This window comes from Manihot esculenta, chromosome 18 (genome assembly GCF_001659605.2).
Source record: "Manihot esculenta cultivar AM560-2 chromosome 18, M.esculenta_v8, whole genome shotgun sequence".
Classification (NCBI taxonomy): Eukaryota; Viridiplantae; Streptophyta; class Magnoliopsida; order Malpighiales; family Euphorbiaceae; genus Manihot; species Manihot esculenta.
This window is the reverse complement of record NC_035178.2, coordinates 5,993,848-6,011,686: the sequence shown is the minus strand read 5'-3', so window position 1 is coordinate 6,011,686 and position 17,839 is coordinate 5,993,848. Positions and strand designations below refer to the sequence as shown.

Sequence of the window (17,839 nt, the reverse complement as noted above, 5' to 3'; positions counted from 1 at the left end):
TATTTAATAAAAAATAAAAATAATATGATAAAATAGTTGTAAAACGAAAAGTTAATTTTCAAAATTCTTAAAGATTATTGTAAATAAAAAGTTTAGTATAATTATTTAATAATTACATTAATGAGAATCCGAATAAAAATACATGGGTTAAGTAATATATATTGTCACCAAGGTTCAATTCAATTTGAAAATTTACAAATTGATTGGGTTAAGTTATAAGAGCTTAACTATGCCATTCTTCATGTGTATATTTTTTTGAATAAATTATATTTTAATTATTAAATTTTAATATAATTAATGAATTAATTTTTATACCTATTATCGTTGTGGAGCTTGTTTAAGACCAATGAAATAGACGCTAGAGATTAATAGACCTCAAAGCGGCCTTTAATAGCTATTAAGAACTAAAAATATCATTGCGCTAATTCTTTCTTTTCCTAGTTGTCCATAACAAGTCTGGAAGGTTTTATAGGATATTTGCGCTTTATAACATTTACTTGTTGTTGAAGTTTTTTTACATAATTCCATACATATCTAATAGATGTGTGTGATGTCTCCTTTTGTGTTTCGTTTTGGAGAATATGATTGTGCAGCTGGGTTGTATTGCTGTGCCGTTGGTGTTTGGGGTTGTTTACCCGTCATACATGGAGTAATTTGGAGATCTAATAATCTCCCTGTGGGCTTAATTGGCCTATTGGGCCTGGTTTCAGATGGCGTGAAAGTTATTGGGCTCTTAATTCAAATGAAATTTGCAGATTAAGGAAAACAATAAAAAAAAAAAAGACTAGCATTGAATTTCACCGAGCGGAACCCATTGATTGCCCTGACGCCCTTCCCGCCACTCTCTCCCTCGCCTTTTCAGAGTTCACTAGTTCTGAATTCTGATGTGCTCATTTCCTTTCTTTGGCCATAAAAAATTGTCGCTCTACCAAACTGAACAACTAGGGTTTCAACTCTAGCCCCCGATTTAGCAAAGCCCAGCGCCACAATCTCTGACTTCCCTATGCCATCTGCACAACCAGGTGTTCTGCTCTGTTTTACTTTTTTTTTTTTTTCATATTAATTTTTGTTATTTATCTCTAATTAGCGCCCTGGTAGTTTATAATTCAAAATTTCGCGTGCAGGATGGCGAATACCAGTCAAGATTTCTCCCAATTGAACATTTCTGAAGAGGAAAAGGACAAGCTTGTAGCGGAAGTGATCCGCTATGTGCTTTTTAAGACGCACCAGAATTCTGGGTGCCCGATAAAGAGGGATGAGCTTACTCAGATAGTGACTAAAAACTACCACCAGCGTTTGCTTCCTGCTCTGGTGATTAATGAGGCCATAGCCAAACTCTCGAGCATTTTTGGGTTTGAGATGAGAGAGCTTCAAAGATCTCGTCCTTCCTCTACGAATCAGCAAAGTAATGACCTACTCATCTTTCAATCATGTGATGAATCGATCGTTTGTGTGTTTAATGACTTCTATTATGTGTCAAATCAAGTTGGTTCTTTTAGTCCTTACCTTCTGTAGAAAACTAAATTCCACATTATATGAATTGCTGTAGCTCCAAGTGATTGCTTGCTCGTGAATTGAAATTGATTATATGGTCTATCATCCGAAAGTACCAAGGAAACACAATCGGTCCTTAGCTTTTGTACTCAATATTAACTGTAGTGCGACAATTTTGATGTCCAATAGAAAGCGTTGCCCATTCACTTAAAGTGAATTTAGTATAACAAGTTCGTGATGGTCGCATGCTTGGGAGTTGATAGATAAGGATTGCTGTGTTTCATGTAGCAAAGGAATGATGAAAGCTTCTTTCAGATGCCTTCAGTTATCAGATCAGATAGATAACCGGTTCTTATGTCTTTCTTGGATTAAATTCTTTGAGCATAAATAAATTCATCATTTATGCCTTACTGCTGCTGTGCAAACAAGTAAAGTAAAGCATGTTAACTTGGAGCAAAGTTTTGGATGATGAGGCCGACTTTTGTTGTTTGACAACATTTTCACATGTTGTGGAGCTTCTTTTGTTTAGATTGTATCCAGTTACATGGTACTGGTAGTGTCATTGTTGCATTAAAGCATCTTCATCCTACCTATCTCCATCTTATGACCAAGATCATTGAGTTTCCATCATAACAATGACTTTGCAATTTTCATGTGTGACAATCACTTAAAATATATTTAAAACTTCACCCAGGCCAGCATTTATGTATACATACTGTGCAATAAAATAAAAAAAGAAAAGAAAGTAAAAAAGATGATGGATTAGATTTTTTGAATTGAATTTATGGGTTCTTTACACTAGGGCGTAACATGGGAACCTTGGATACAATATGTACTTCCTTGTATAATGCTAAAAAGTAAATAGATTAAATATTGAAGGGAGAAATAATTTTCCCTCCAATGTGCATTGATTTTGTGCCTGGTGCAATGGTGCTAGGACAATGTTCACCTTTTATCTTTCTTGAGGTTTTAGCTCTAGTCATAGATCTTATGATGCATCATTTGCAGGTACTACTGATACTAAATCCTATGTTCTCATTAGTCAACTACCTGCTGATGTATACAGTAAACACGTTGATGATGTAAATACAGCTCATCTGACTGGTTTTACATTTGTGGTAATTAGTATTGTGCACCTCGCTGGAGGCAAAATCCCAGAGGGTATGTTTCTCATTGGATTGTTTTATGATTTGCAGTTTAGTAAGAGCTAATTAAGCAATGGGTGAATTTTTTTTGCTATGCCTTATTTTTTGCATTCTCTGACATAATCTGATCTCCTCTTGTCGAGCAGAACAACTTTGGCATCACTTGAGGCGAATGGGATTACATGAAACTGATGAAAGCAATCCTGTCCTTGGAAACATCAAGCAGGCATTGGAGATGCTTGTCCAGCAAAGGTTAGAAGTATGAGTTGGAACTTATTGTTTACTGTATGGCGTTTTTATTGCAAGAGTTGCTCACTCTACAATGATTCTCTGTATCAATAAACATGCACTTTTATGAAGATATTTGCAGAAAGACAAAGTTAATGGCCCTGAAGGTAATACCTTGGTTTATGAGCTTGCTGAGAGAGCTTTAGATGGCCCAGTTAATGACAGAATTAAAGAGTACATATCTCAGGTATGTTTTGAATATGAGCTCAATATCTTAGTGTTTCTTATATAGTTTATGGTGCCACATGTAGAAAGTTTAATGCTGCAAAGAAAAGTCTCACACACACCGATTTGATAAAAGAAGGCCTATATGTATATAGGCTTACAGAAGATGTGAACGTTGGACACCTTTCACCTGTTCACGGGATTGTAGGAACAAACTTAACAAATCACTACTCCACTAAATTATTTGGAAAATAAGGAAATAGGAAACTAAAGCCACTAAACATTGATGACTTAATGGACTACTAACTAAAATGATTAACTGATTAAAAAATAAAAGTAGCAATAAACTTGGTCAATAACAGACCATGTGCTGGTGTTGGAAGACTTAAGACCACATTATGTTCTTTTTTGGTGAAGGACGTGCAAATACTGTGACTAAGTAGAATCCAAGAGTAGGTCCATTCTGATGCTTCAGAAATTTATGTTAGCTAACAGCAGAAACTATTCAACCGCTGTATAATTTGTTCCTGATTTATGGAACTGATATGGTGCTTTATCGATGATGGCGTCGATTCACATTTTCAAAAAATTGAAATGATAATTGTTGACAGATCGTGAAAAATGAAGTTGCCAGTGTGGAAATTGACTGAGATGATGTCCTAGAGCCAACTCAAGTTGAATCTTATCAAATGACTTTGCCTGCTTGGTGGGACGGTCACGGCAGCTTCTTATGTCTTTTGCAGTAGAGTAGATGATATGAAGTTTGCTCGTCAATATGAAAGGAAGACAGAAGAAAGTAGTTTACTTTGCACATTCTGTTTTGTCTGTTTATTGGAGGTTGCACATGGTGGATGTTGCATCACTTGTGATGCATCGTTTGCCTAAGTAAAAAGATTATCTAACCACTGTGCTTTGCAGGTAGTCTAGAATTTGTATAATTTTGTTTACAATAGTCATTTAAAACAATCTGAATTTCGATTTAAACCCCAAAGTTAACTTGTAATTATTTAAATCATGAAGAGGGTGCGAAAAAATGCAATCCTAATTATGCATCAAGCTTGATTTACATGTGTTAGAAATCCCATCAACTGAAATCATTTCTTTACGTAGAACTTGCTTTTGGAACGATTCATGTATGCTTTAAAATATGATTAAAATAATTGAGAAAATGCTTTAATAAAAAATCTTATTTAGCTTCAACTATCAATTTTTAAATTGAAAATTGTGGTGATTGAATTTGCATCAATGCAATTATAAATTTAATATACAATAGGTGAATATGAAATTTCTTTTTTAAGGTAATAATGGAGTTTTCTTTATTCTATTTATCATCTAGGACATAACAGACATGATGATTTGACGCCATCCTCGTCTTCCTTCGTTTTATTATCGATAATTTGCTTAGAGTTTCGAAGAGTGGATTGCGTCATATAATGATGATGTATTTGGTAAATCAGAATAAAATATCATGGTTTAATAGTAAAATGGTTGATAATATTAGTCTCGGAGCTTCCACTTATGCTAGGGAGGAGTAGCTCGAGAAACATTCAGAGCGAATGATTTGAACCGGTTACTCGTTTGAGAGCTTTGATTGGATAAGAGGAGTTGGGTTAATAGGATGCGATCAGTGAGTTATTAAGGCTTTAATTAGTTGAAATTAGTTATTTAGTTATTTTCAGCGGAATGAATTTTTCGGGAAATAATTCAATTGGATGAGCGGAAGTCTTTTATTTCCATCAAGGGAATAACTGCTTTCAACTTTTTATTTTCCCTTAACTGTTTTCAACTTTTTAGAAAATTCAATAAAAATTATTAATCAAACAAGTATAATTTTAGCACTTTCTGAAAATTTAAAATTCCTAATTGAGTTACTCCAATTAAATAAACCTAAATTAATTTTCAAGTTGCAAAAAGTAATTAATTGCATATTGTTTAATTATAATTTATATTAATATAAATAAATGTTTAATTGGTTAACAATTTTATATAAAATTCAAAATTTTAAATATTTATAAATAATATTTATAAATAACATGTATAATTCATATCATAAATATATGCATTTATAATATTAAAATATTTATCAAACATTAAATATTATATTAAACAACGATCACTCGCTCTTTATTTTTTTCTCTTTCGTTTGTTTTCCTTTGTCATTCTCCTTCCCTATCTAGCAATTGAGTTCCTCTCCTTACCGAGAGCCTATTTGTTACTTTCATTGTTGATCACAAAGAAAGATACTTGCAACTTGCGATGTTATTGTTAGTGATCAGTAGTGGATATTTTGAAGTCTCTCAAATCTGGGTCTTAGTTGGCTTATTTTTAAGTCTCAGAACAACCACAACAGCCATTTAGTTTGCGGAAGAGTGGATTGATGTTTTAGGCAGTAAAGACGGTCATCTTTGGGATCTCATAACATACGAAAGTGCAAAAACTGTAAGAGCTCTAACCATCAACTATCTCACTAATTACTAGAGAAGGATTTTTGGACTTGCGGAGGCCTCAGGTTGTTTCCAGTTGTCTGTTCTTCCTGGTGACTCGTGAAGGCGGAAGATTGATGTGGCGTTGCTGGTTGCTTGGCTCTACCTTTCATTTCCAGTTGCTCTAGGGATTTCTCTGCGTAGTTGGCCCCCTTTCATTCAGTGGAGCTTCAACGAGGACCTTTTTTTTCTGCTAAGCGCACATTTGTATCAACCCTATACATTAATGAAATATTTATCATCTGTTGAGAATATATATTATATATATTTTAAATTTATTATGAGTCAATCCACTTTCTATTGACCAGGGCATTGAATTAGACCAGTTATTTTTCACTATTCACCTTCTTGCCTGGTTTGAAGATTGAATATTCCGCCTTGTATGCTTCAATTAAAAACTCAGCCCGATTTAGCACCCGAATCACCGGTGACCAACCAAGCCGTCTTTAACAACACTTAGCAGAGGGTTGAACGCATGAATGTCAATATCCATATTATACACAGTAGATTTCAATTATTACTTCTTGAATGACAAAATAAATTTTACACCAAATTATATGAACAAATGAGAAACGGATACTACAATGTCAACATATTTCACATATCACAAGCACTGGACTTGACAGAGACAGAAAAACTCACCAGCATTCTATTACTGGTGTACCCTGCTGGTGGCTGCATCTCCTATTGACACCGTAGCAAGGGACTTGGAAGCCCATGCCCTGGCATTCATCGCTCCTTGTAAATTACGTTTCCTGGAAGGCTGCTTCATAGAATTTAATACTTGTATTACTCCACTCAGATAAGCCCAAGGATGCTCCAACAAGCTCCCCAATCTCAAGTTCTGAATGTGCCTTCTCCAAGCAAATTGAGCAAATACAAGCAGAGTAGGTAAAAATATATAAATCAATCTCATGATCACAAATGCAGTCGCCAGAGCCAAGTACGTCTCCTGTCTAAACAAATTTTCTGGAGATCTTGCCCATGAGAATGGGCAGCTTTCCTGGTCATTGCTATCATGCTTTTCATGGTTTGATGTGCGCAGAATTTTGTCCAGAGATCCTTTGTTCAGTGATACAGTCTTGATGCCTGTAACCAAGAAGCCGAGCATTATGCTTATTATACCCCTAATGGAGAAAAATATTCTTCAATGAAAATTCAGTGCAAAAGAATGGACTACAATCCAGGCAAATTATTTAATTAAAGCTGCTATTCTATGCAGATGTAGAATGATAATAAAAAAGGACTCTTAACTATAATATCAAAAAAGAGATACAAAATGTAAATATATGGAATGTTCACAAATATAGAGCCACTTGCTTTGTAAAACAGCTAGTTAACTACTAGGAGGAAGCTAAAAGGCCTTGAACTATTCTCATGGAGTCACTTGTACTTATCCTGTTATCCATAATGGACAGAGATGGCAAGATTGTGCAGACACTAAAACTCAAAAATGCAAGTGTGCAGCAAAGGAGGCAAGAAGAAAAGCCTTGCCTGTAACATCAGTGTAGAAAGCAACAAGAGAACCCAAAGTCCGAGAGCCATGGTACCGATCTCGCATTGTAGAATTTAAAAGGAATAGGGTTGGAAATCCATGGACTCCATACTTCGAGAGTATGCTGCAGAGATCAAAAAGTTTTATACTCAATAATCAACCAAGTAGATTCATAGTATGAGAAAGGGGAAATTTGATGAAAATGATGTTTCATTTAAAACCTTGGCCTGATAGATGATTCTTCAATTGCAAAATGGGGAATGGAAGGAAACAAAGAGGAAAGGATGGAGAAGCTTGGTCTAAAACTCCTAGAGAATGGGCACCATGATGCATAGAAGAGAACAGCTACATGTTTATGACTCTTCTTGTAAACCATACTCAGCGCCTTCTGTAATGAAACCTCATCACCCTACACAAAAACATAAATTTCATGGAATATATTCAACCAAAGCCATTAAAATTAAAATTAAAAGAAAAGAATTAGCCTCGCACAAGCATATGGCTTCACCGATTCTTTCACCATTAATGTCAAGCATTATATAAATAAATAAAGCATCAGTCATCAAGCAAGTTTCTACAATCAATCAATTTCCATGTCCAAGGAGTTAAAAAGTGCTAACAAAAATATATATAGCGAGAGCTGATTGATTCCTGTGTCAAATACTTTCCTCTGGCATGTGGAGAACATTTTGTTACTTTTACAGTTAAAAGGGTATCCAAATGTTGTGTCATCACTCATTGCCTACCCAATCCAAAACACAACTCATTAGCATACCCAATCCAAAACACAAGCAAAGAGACATAAATGGAGTTAAGTCCCAAATCAAAGATTTCAGTACAGGCGTAAACATAATGCTTCATTACGAGATCAAACTTCCAACAAGCTAATATCTTAATAATAATAATATAAATAATAAATTATTATTTATCAGCATGAGAAAAACGAGAGGGAAAAAAAACAAGAGAATAAATTAAGAGCATGAAAGAATGAAAACCATAGAAGGAAAAAACTTCAAACAAAAATAAAAGAAATAAATTTCACCAACCTCGGTAACCCCAACGAAATCAGGACCTTCAACAGTACCATCTCCAACATGGCTTCGATCTAGAAGCTCAACGATCAAATCTACAACGGACTGTCTAGGACACATCGAAACCCTTCTAGGGTCGGCGGTGGCGGAACTTAGCCTCCCCAAAATCATCACCATCACGCAGAACGTCGCGATCCGCCTAGGCCAAACCCTAGCCCCCATCATCTAAAAGCCAAAAATAAGAAGGGGGGCGGGGGGGGGGGGAGGAGGAGAAAAGGGACCCGCCTAAAAACTACGAGTGGCACTAAAAATCAGCGTGGTGGAGAAAAGAACAGAAGAAGGGAGGAAGACGAGCGAAACCAGCATATCTTAACGGTCAGAACCAGTTTTGTAAAGCACGGAGCTTAGAAATTATCATATTTTAGGAAACAAAATCGAGTCTTGCGAGAGATAAAGTTTAAAGGCTTTCCTTTTTTTGTTTTTTTTTTTTTCTCTCCCGATTTGTTTAGAAAAAAAAAAATATTTCACTTATATTTATGGTTTTCTGAGGAGGAGGAAGCAGCACAGGAAGGTGAAGATCACAAAGGAAAGAAAAACGGTGTCGCTTTGTTATATGGAGGATAGATGGGCCGGCGACCGAGTCAGTGACTACTTCCAACTCAAATCGGAATTGTGAGTTTTCCAGCATACTTCCGCATCTATATTTTAAATTTTATTAATTAGATATTTTAATTTTAATTATGATTTAATAAATATTTTAATTTTATGAAAAATATATTATTTTTAAATATAATTTAACTAAATTTATAATTTTAAAATTATATTTAAATATATATTTTTTAAAAAATATAAATATTTAGAAATAATATTTTTAAAATTTATATATTTTTTAAATTATCATTAAAAATTAAAAAAATTAATAAATAAAAATATTAAAATATAAGTATCCACGTACATTTTGTTGTTTTATTTTCTACCCTCTTGTATTCCGTGATGGATTTTGGAAAATGCAATCCACTTAAAAAACAATTGCAGATAACAACTTAATTTTAGTATAATGAATTTTATTAAAAACTATATATACATTGTAAAAAATAAAATATTTTAAAGAAGGGTGAAATGCAACAAATAAAAGTGATAGTAATTAAATAAATTCAATAGATGTCTTCAATAGTTAGTTGAAGAATAGTAAGTATTTTTAGATACTTAATTCAAATTAAATTAGATTGATATGATATAATTGTATTTAGAATAAATTTAAATATTAAAATTAATATTTATCAATTAATACGAAATAATAAAATTTAAAATGAATTTAGATATTAAAATAAATATTTATAATAAATTTAAATTAATTTTAAGTTTTATATATTAAATAACCATTGTTTTATATAAATAATCAATTTAATGTAAATTATATATTTTATAATATTATTTGTAATTGTTATAGGTTATTATTTTAAAAAATAAAACTTAAATATTTTATAAAAATATATTAAATTTTTTAAAATAAAAATATTAATAAAGATACATTTTTATATGAATGATATAACATAATATTCGTCTAAATAATATTTATATTACGAGCTACCATATTATAACACACAATCATAAAAATTTCATTTTAAAGAAAAGAAACTCACAAAAGTATCACAAAAATCTTATCCATTCGTTAATACCAATTCAATGGCTTGTACATTTATTTTAAATTTAAATTTTTTTCTTGCACTCACCTTTTGTGATAAATTATTTATTTGAGCGTTAATAACAGCCTATAAACGCTAACCACTCATTTTCTCACTTTTACACTATCTCTTTCAAATTCACCAATTATACTCTAAGCTAATTTTCAATTACATCAATAAATTATTAATTAAATATATAAAATTAAATGTTGGAATATCATCCAATTGATAATGATTTGATATACGTTTAGGTTGTGTAGAATAGATTTTAATTAAATTTGTGATAACCGAGTTTGAGTAAGACGCGTACTACCACTTCTAGATTACTCATTAATGTCCTACGATATCCAATTGGCACTTTCTGCTGGTTTTCTTGCTTTAATTGCTGAACGTGATAGGGTTGCAACAATTCAAGCTATTAAGGAGCATAAGGAGTTCTACTCGTACCAAGCGTTGCAAACTGTCGATGCACATGGTCTTTTACCTAATTTCCATCATAAATGTTTATAGCCACGGTCTGCAAATCAGTTAAAAGACTATTGCTAAAAATGCTCTACAGTTGGAATCAGAATCAATTTGGCTTGAGAAAAGTGTATCATTTGTATCACAGCTACCCATTAAAACCACAATAATGGAGAAGAAAGCTATCTCTTCAATTTCTTGCTTGCACAAATAGCAATTACTCAAGGGTGGTCCACCTCCACATCGTCACCCGTACACAGAAAGGAAGCTAAGTGTGGGACCCATTCCACAGTAGTATTCCAACTTCCCACTTTTGACTTCCCAAAAAATCAAGCAAAAATGCCAACTAAATAGGCATAATTAGAACTTCCTGAAAATTTGAAGTTCCTGGTTGAATTACTCCCAAACAAACAAAACCTTAATTACGGTACTCAACCTGACAGTATTTCTTTAGTTTATTATTATTATTACTAGATATCAAATGATTTCAGAAATAAGCAACATAATTGCTCCGGAAATAAGGGCACAATATGAAAATTATATTATAACAAAAGAAATATCAATATCACATTTCGACTCTCAAAAAGAATTACCTACCATGCAAATAACTTAATATTGTCGACAACACTGTAAAGAGGACTATTAGTTGTCTTAGATTGTACCATCACTCCAACAACCCCACAGCTAATTCTGCCAACGTCAAATCTATGCTCATCAATTACTATGAGATCGTCTCATCACAAAAATGCAAGTATGGGTTGGTCCGCTTTATTCTCATAAAGCCAGGAGCACCATACTTAGACACAACATTCCAGTGCTATAAATGCTTGGACAGCTTAAGGACAGTGCTAATACTACGAATAGTAGAACTTTAATCAAGGTGTTACAAAACAATATTCTAAGTAATGTTGCAAAAGAGGCACCCATGTGGCACCTTTTAACATATTCCTAATTCAAACCCAGAATAGATGAGCTATTGAATTTAGTCTCATAATATACATCGTTAATTTCCCTCCTTATCAGTTTTTAGAAGACAAACACATAAAGTGACATGGATGGTTAAAACTGAAGACCTGATAAACTAATGGTCAATTTTAGCCAAAGACATTGTTTAGAAGTAGAAATTACCTCTTATGGAGCTCTTGTTCTCAATCCGACCAAGGCATATGGAAAAAATATTCCTCATGGACCACAGACTGTGCATGGAACCCATTCTACAGTAAATTGAACTGGCCAGAAAACTTGGCCTTGCAGGCTGCACAAGTAGAACCCATTGAGCCCACTTGTGTTTCAGTTTCTAAAGCTTCGCAATGAAACTCATTTCTGCACCAGACACAGATGCAGCGCCTGCTTGCTATTTTTGGAAACAAAGGCAAAGCTTCCTTATCAAGCCAAACAGATGAATCAAGACCTTGAGCAATGTCTGCATCATATGAAAAGACCCTGGACTCATCTGAATGGGGGTTCATAAAATTATACTCCATATTCTCCATGCTGCCTGATCTCAGCCCTTCAAAACCTGATATACCACTAAACTTCTCACCAAAGAATTCAGTTTCACCCTGTCCATCAAGGAAATAGATAGTAAATCAGAATATCATTCATTTGCATATGCCAATACTTGTTAACATTAAGTTCTACACCTGAAAATAAATAGACAATATGCAACACAAATACATCATACAGGCCCTGGGAAGAATTTTCCCATAGAATATGCAAGTTATTTTGAGGCTATGGAAAAAAGGCGTGGCAGACCAATGACAATAAGAGAGAGAAACATAAACACAAATGCACAAGCAAGTGCAGCAAAACAACTGTCCCAATATTATGGTAAAAGAACAATCTAATAAAACTGGAAATTATTCACCAAGTACACTGAAGTGAAGAGAGGAAATTACAAATACTATGTTTACACAAACTAAACAAGACATGTAAATACTTAGAGAAACCATCCAACATGTTTTAAGAGTAAATAATTCACATTCATATTCATTGTTAGTCAAATTGAACATATTTATATATATTCAAAAGTAATCAACACGATGATACATAATACAGCTTGCAGTCTAAATTAAAACCCTTTGAAACACTAGCAATGACCTTCAATTAAGGATCATTACAACTTCATAATTTTATACAAGCCTGAAAAATTATTCTAAAAAAAAAGAAAGATTAAAAAAAAAAAGAAGCCTTGTAAAAGGCCACATTTCATACCTTATCTGACATTACGTCATATGAGGGAAAACAACCTGATGAATGCACAAGTCGGGACGAATTATCAGCAAAACTACCAAGCAGGTCATTTTCTTCATCAGTTCTCCACATAAACCCAGATGCAACATTTTCACTATTTTGGGCATGGCTGCTAAAACCAATCACTGACTCATTCCTCCTAGGATTTAAGTCTTCCAACCTGGGCTCCTCTTGAGCTTTGCCAATCGAAATCCTATTCAAATTGCTTTCAACATTCCAAACTTGCTCACTGTTTGAGAGACAGAGTGAACTGTCCAGAGAAGCCCTTTTCTTCTCATCCAGGTTGCAACTGTAAAAGCCAGTCACATTATCTTCCAAAGAAAATTTATGTTGATTCCCAGAGTTAACAAGTTGACAATTCTTTGAACAATTTTCTAGCATTGTGCTTTTCGCAACATCTACTTCCTGTTCCCTGTGACCATGGTCAAAACCAGTAAGTGGCTCACCATCACACAGACCTTTCAATCCCTTATGGTTGGACCAGTCCATTGTGTTACATGGGATGTTAGTCATGTAATTCTCATTAACATGTCTTTGCACATCAGAAGCTGGTTCAGTTACATTGCTTTCAAAAATTCTGTCCTGCATAAAGTTCTTTGATGTGTCATTCAGGACTCCATCATCTTTTAAAGCAAATGTTAGCCCATTAGCTGATGGAACAAGTAAAAAATTGGAACCTCTTCCCAGCTCAATATTAGTTACACATCCTTCAAGTACATGAACGTCTTTCCTGTGCTCACTATTATTATAGCATGTGCCCTGAACTTGATTGGGCACCTCCGATATGCCATTAGAAACATTAACAATAACATTTTCAGGACCAAAACATTGCCGATGTGCATATAAAGTAAGCTTGCTGCCTTGAGATTCCTTTTCTTGATGATGTATCTTACTTGTGCAACTGGGATTCCCCTTGATATTATTTTCAGTAAAAGACATCTGCTCATTCCATGATGGAAAAGCTGAGCAGCTTCCATAACTACTCTCTAGATCATTGATGGTCTTCATATCTTCAACTGCTAAAGTACTGTTGCTACCAAAACCAAAAGCTTGGACATCATTCCTAGACTTATCCACTTCCCCAAGTTTGGGCTTGTTCACTGTTATAGCAGAAACTTGGTTCACCTTATTGTTGGAAACACATGTGAAACCTAAAGATGATGGTAAACCCACTTTAGAATCCATTTTGTGTGTCATCTCCCCCACAGTAGAAGTTGAAAGGCCATGCATATTAAGTACAGAACCATATCTTTGGTAACCGCCAGAACTAACAACCAAACAGGCTTCAGAACCTTTTTCCTTGCTGTTGATTGCAACATTCTCTTGTGCTGAGCAATGCTCGAGCTTCTCTTTCCCAAACAAAACCCTGCCATCAGTTGTGGTGCAACTTATTGTGCTAAAAAGCTGTCTATCTTTGATAGTTTTGCCATCAACTGTTTTCTCTTCAGAATTTGGAACAATCAGACCACTATCAGAACCTCTCTCCTTATGCTGCTCCTCCATCAACCTTACACATACCTGATCCTCATTTTTGTCATATGCACATGATTGGTTCCCTCCAACAACAGCAAGTGAACAGTTCTGAGAACCTTCTTCCTGGCTGCCCAAATTATTGTTTCTGCCAATGGTGCATTCCACATTTTTTTCATCAGAAGATTTACAAATGGAATCATTCCCCTTACTGGAAATGGCAGATACAGCACCTTGATAAACATTATTTTCAACAGCAACGTCAGTAACTCTATTCCTCTTCTCTGCTTTATCATTGGTCGTACTACAAACTATATCCTGCTTACTGGAATAAGATTCAACAGTAGTATTTTCTTCTATTTTATAATTCTCAGCGGTAGAACTTATTCCATCATTAATTTTAATGTCAGAATTTATTGCAATAGTGCCCATATCGATTCCAACTGATTCTTGAATCTTTGAAACTCCAGGATCAACTCCTACTAATGGAGGGACAGGACTCCTTTGGATGGTCTTGAATCCACTTGAAGCTTCAATTCTCTTAAAATAATCTTTTATGTGGTTCCCAAGGTGACCATTATAGCGATGCCTTTCTTCAAAAGATTTATGACAAAATTGACATTCATACTTACCATTTTTAATTATTACCTCTTCATTCATGGACATTTCGTGTCTAAGCCTCTTTGGAGTCCTGTGATGAGATGACAGCAGATGTTGCAGCAAGTCATCAGACTTATCAAAAGCCATGGTGCATTTATGGCATTTATAATTCCCCAGTTGCTTCTCATCCCCAATCTTGTCATCTTTAAGGGTAAGCTCAGCAGCCTGCAGTGCACTTTGTGAATAAACTTTACATGAAATCAACTGCTAAAAACAAAGACCATAACAAACTTACATTCCCAGAAGATACTATTCCAATCAAACGATCATTGCCATCCACATGACCAAAATTTGGCTGGCTTGCATCTTGAAGTCCAAATGAGGAAAGCAAATATGATGAGACTTCCTTGCAGGACATAAACTGTTGCCCACTTGGGCTGGATAGCATCAAATTAGCAACAGATATGTAAGAATTACACAACCAAGAAAGTTAAAACTGCAATTTAAACATAGAAAAGAATATCATAAAAATTACATCATACTAACAGATAAATGCAGCCTAAACAGAATATCATTTCCAAAAAGACTCATTAAATAGATCTCAAAAAAGAAAAAATATATGAAACCAGCAAAAAAAATTTTCCAACTTACAAGAGGAAATATATTTACTGAGTTTACCACAGACAGCCATATTTTAATCTCGAAATATTAAATTAAATAATATAAATTTGTTCAGTATGGTCTTGTTAGTGCTATACGAGACATAAGTAAGCAAATAAAATACCACCATAGTGTTTGACAATGTATCCAATAGTGCAAATTAATAATCACATTATTCTGTCATAAAAAAAATTATGAAGTTAACAGTGAAAAATATTGCATGATGGCTAAACAGAGACAAGTAATGCCTAACAGAACAAATCTTGGAGGAATCAGTCGGCCACATATCACGAGCATGATAAACTAATCTTGTCCTAAATAATTATTGTAACAAAAAAGATCATGTAGGTTTGATGTAAAAGACTACTTTGTAACAACTATAAAAAAGTTAAAGGATTTGTGTCCCCTGTGCATGAGGGAAATGTCAAAAACGAACAAGAAACAAGCAAGAGATAATTTTACAGTAATCCCAGAACACAGCAGAAATCCATAACACAGAATCGTATAAGTTGAATTCTAAATTTACTTGGCATCTAACTTCCTCAATGTTAGTTTTTCATTTTGTACTATTTTTCCCCACTTGAAATTCATGAGTATACATGTTGAGACACACAGAACCAAATATAACATAACAAAAATAAATTGCACCGTGTATTTGGACAAAATAACTTACATTTACCAACAAAAACTACAACAAAGATGAAATCTGAAAACAAGTCAAAAACCTTATGTATCTTCTACAAGCAATCCAAAAGAAGCTAGCTTTCTTCTTGATGCAGAGCATAAGCTTCCAACCACTTGGCAAAACATTGCCGAGCACGCTTGCTTCAACAATCATCTTCTTCTTCCTGTTAGTCAACCATTCTCCCTTTAACCCCTGCAAAAACCCTACCAACTCTGCCTCTGTATACATTCCCACTGTTCGCTGCGCCAGTTCCTCTCCATATGGATCCTCCGTACTCCCCAATGTTACCAAGTCCATTTTCATTCCATTCTTATTCATCATCAACATCTCCCCCTCCTTCTCCTTACTTCCGTCCACACCAATCGTCTCTCTCTCATTTTGCCTTCTCTCAGTCTCAATCACCTTATCGATATTATTGTTATTACTATAAAAACTAGTCTCATTTTTTCGCGGCCTGCCTCGCTTTCTCTTTTTTGTAGTACAATCAACAATAGTAGTCGGAAATTCCTGCTTCATCACTGTCTCTCCGCCATAGTTAGCAGCGCTGATTGGAACGTTTTCCAATGACTCACTCCCTGTGGGCGGAAAACCTAGGAACTGGTTATATTGGATGGGAACAGAAACTAGGTTATTATCATAGTTATTTTTACTATCCTCTTTCTCGTCGGAGTGAGAATTGCCACCAAACAGAGACTTGAGGAGGGAAATTATCTGAGAATTTTCCTCATCTAAACCCTGTTCCGCAGTTTGGGGGATAATGGGAGATTTAATTGAAGGTGAGGAAGAGAATTGAGAGTTGTTGCGAGGAGCCAATCGAAGGCGGGAAAAGGTCTGTTTGCGGCTGCCCGCGGATTCATTGAAGACGGAGCGATCGATTTTGGGAGTGGCAACGTCACCGTCGTTTTGGCTATAGCGGAGAGAGGAGCAAAAAGAGAGGGAAAGGAGTTCGGACTGGGAGAGAAGGCGGAGATCGATTAGAGGAAGGGATTCCGCATGGAGGTGGTTGAGGTGATGGTTGGAGGCCGAGGCGTCGACGGTGGCGGTGGCCATTACATGGAAGAGGGAGAGAGCGGGACGAGGAGAAAGGCGTTCAAGTGCAAGCGTAGACGTGCGAGACAACGGAAGGGTTAGAATTAGAACTTTGGAAGTTGCAAGGGAACAGACTTTTTACATCGTGAGTGATCAATGAAACGGTGACGCGTGAGTTTAATCAATTTGGCTTAAACTGGATTTGATGGGCTCGGCCTTCCATTTCTTGAAACGACAGATTGGGTCAGCGCTTTGGCACCAGTCCAATCATTCAGTTTTACTGCAAATTCTTCCTTTCCGTTACTTTTTTAGATAAATTATTAAAGGGTCCTAAATTTTAATAAAATTAATTAATACGTCCTTATAATTTTTAAAATCGATAAAAATACAACCATTTAATTTTTTTTAATAATTATTAATAAATTTTATTAATTTTAAATAAAAAATCATAAATACTTTATTTAATTAAAAAATTTAACTAAAATTAATCATTTTAAATTAAATAAAAAATTAAACCAACCCAATTAAATAAAATAAAATCAAATTGATATTATATAAATATAATTTTAAATAAACCTAAATTTAATCGCTGCCCAGTCTCTCATCTCTCACTCTTCTTTCTTTCTTTCTTTTTTTCTCCCTCAATCTTCATCCATTAGCTGCTCAATCTCTCATCTCTCTCACTCTCGATTCTTCCTTTCTCTTTTTGTCCCTCAATCTTCATCCATTAACCGTTCTTTTGTTATCCTAAATTCTCATCCATTAGTTGTATCTAATCTGACTCTAATCCATCATTATCGTTGCTGCCGTCGTCCTCTTTCTCTTCTTCTTTTTTTTTTCTCTGTCCTCATTTGATTCTTTTAAATTTCTCCATCTTCATCATTTCGGATCTTC

General features: G+C 34.6%; 3 protein-coding genes across 5 annotated transcripts; 1 reads left to right on the top strand and 2 right to left on the bottom strand.

Annotated features, from left to right (window-relative positions):
* The first annotated feature begins 789 nt into the window (after positions 1-789).
* On the top strand, positions 790-4,148 carry LOC110606549 (melanoma-associated antigen 1). Of its 3 annotated transcripts, none has more exons than XM_021745404.2 (6): positions 790-1,022; positions 1,125-1,405; positions 2,503-2,655; positions 2,786-2,891; positions 3,010-3,114; positions 3,704-4,148. In XM_021745404.2, exons 2-5 carry the CDS (start codon positions 1,126-1,128, stop codon positions 3,071-3,073), a joined length of 603 nt encoding a protein of 200 aa, XP_021601096.1. In that variant the 5' UTR covers positions 790-1,022; position 1,125; the 3' UTR covers positions 3,074-3,114; positions 3,704-4,148. The 3 variants fall into 3 exon arrangements, with proteins under 3 accessions (XP_021601096.1, XP_043809477.1, XP_021601095.1); XM_043953542.1 differs by having other exon boundaries at positions 2,786-2,898; XM_021745403.2 differs by having other exon boundaries at positions 791-1,022; positions 3,000-3,114.
* A 1,894-nt stretch (positions 4,149-6,042) lies between these two features.
* Positions 6,043-8,599, bottom strand: LOC110606547 (5'-adenylylsulfate reductase-like 4). Its single transcript, XM_043953541.1, has 4 exons — positions 8,117-8,599; positions 7,292-7,479; positions 7,070-7,194; positions 6,043-6,664 (listed from the first exon to the last, which is right to left on the bottom strand). The coding sequence occupies exons 1-4, from the start codon at positions 8,324-8,326 to the stop codon at positions 6,228-6,230; spliced, it is 960 nt and encodes a 319-aa protein (XP_043809476.1). The 5' UTR covers positions 8,327-8,599; the 3' UTR covers positions 6,043-6,227.
* Positions 8,600-11,089: 2,490 nt separating this feature from the next.
* Positions 11,090-17,092, bottom strand: LOC110606140. Its single transcript, XM_043953540.1, has 4 exons — positions 15,957-17,092; positions 14,867-15,008; positions 12,463-14,796; positions 11,090-11,810 (listed from the first exon to the last, which is right to left on the bottom strand). The coding sequence occupies exons 1-4, from the start codon at positions 16,964-16,966 to the stop codon at positions 11,463-11,465; spliced, it is 3,834 nt and encodes a 1,277-aa protein (XP_043809475.1). The 5' UTR covers positions 16,967-17,092; the 3' UTR covers positions 11,090-11,462.
* Positions 17,093-17,839: the final 747 nt, after the last annotated feature.

Excerpts from the sequence above, each read along its gene's own strand:
- LOC110606140 (XM_043953540.1), bottom strand. The coding sequence starts at position 16,966 with ATGGCCACCGCCACCGTCGACGCCTCGGCCTCCAACCATCACCTCAAC. Across the intron at positions 15,009-15,956 it reads GCTTGTAGAAGATACATAAG|CCCAAGTGGGCAACAGTTTA; the intron begins GTTTTTGACTTG and ends GATGCTATCCAG. Across the intron at positions 11,811-12,462 it reads ATGACGTAATGTCAGATAAG|GGTGAAACTGAATTCTTTGG; the intron begins GTATGAAATGTG and ends CTTGATGGACAG.
- LOC110606549 (XM_021745403.2), top strand. The coding sequence starts at position 1,126 with ATGGCGAATACCAGTCAAGATTTCTCCCAATTGAACATTTCTGAAGAG. Across the intron at positions 1,406-2,502 it reads TTCCTCTACGAATCAGCAAA|GTACTACTGATACTAAATCC; the intron begins GTAATGACCTAC and ends CATCATTTGCAG. Across the intron at positions 3,115-3,703 it reads TTAAAGAGTACATATCTCAG|ATCGTGAAAAATGAAGTTGC; the intron begins GTATGTTTTGAA and ends AATTGTTGACAG.
- LOC110606547 (XM_043953541.1), bottom strand. The coding sequence starts at position 8,326 with ATGATGGGGGCTAGGGTTTGGCCTAGGCGGATCGCGACGTTCTGCGTG. Across the intron at positions 7,480-8,116 it reads ATTTCGTTGGGGTTACCGAG|GGTGATGAGGTTTCATTACA; the intron begins GTTGGTGAAATT and ends GTTTTTGTGTAG. Across the intron at positions 7,195-7,291 it reads GAATCATCTATCAGGCCAAG|CATACTCTCGAAGTATGGAG; the intron begins GTTTTAAATGAA and ends TGATCTCTGCAG.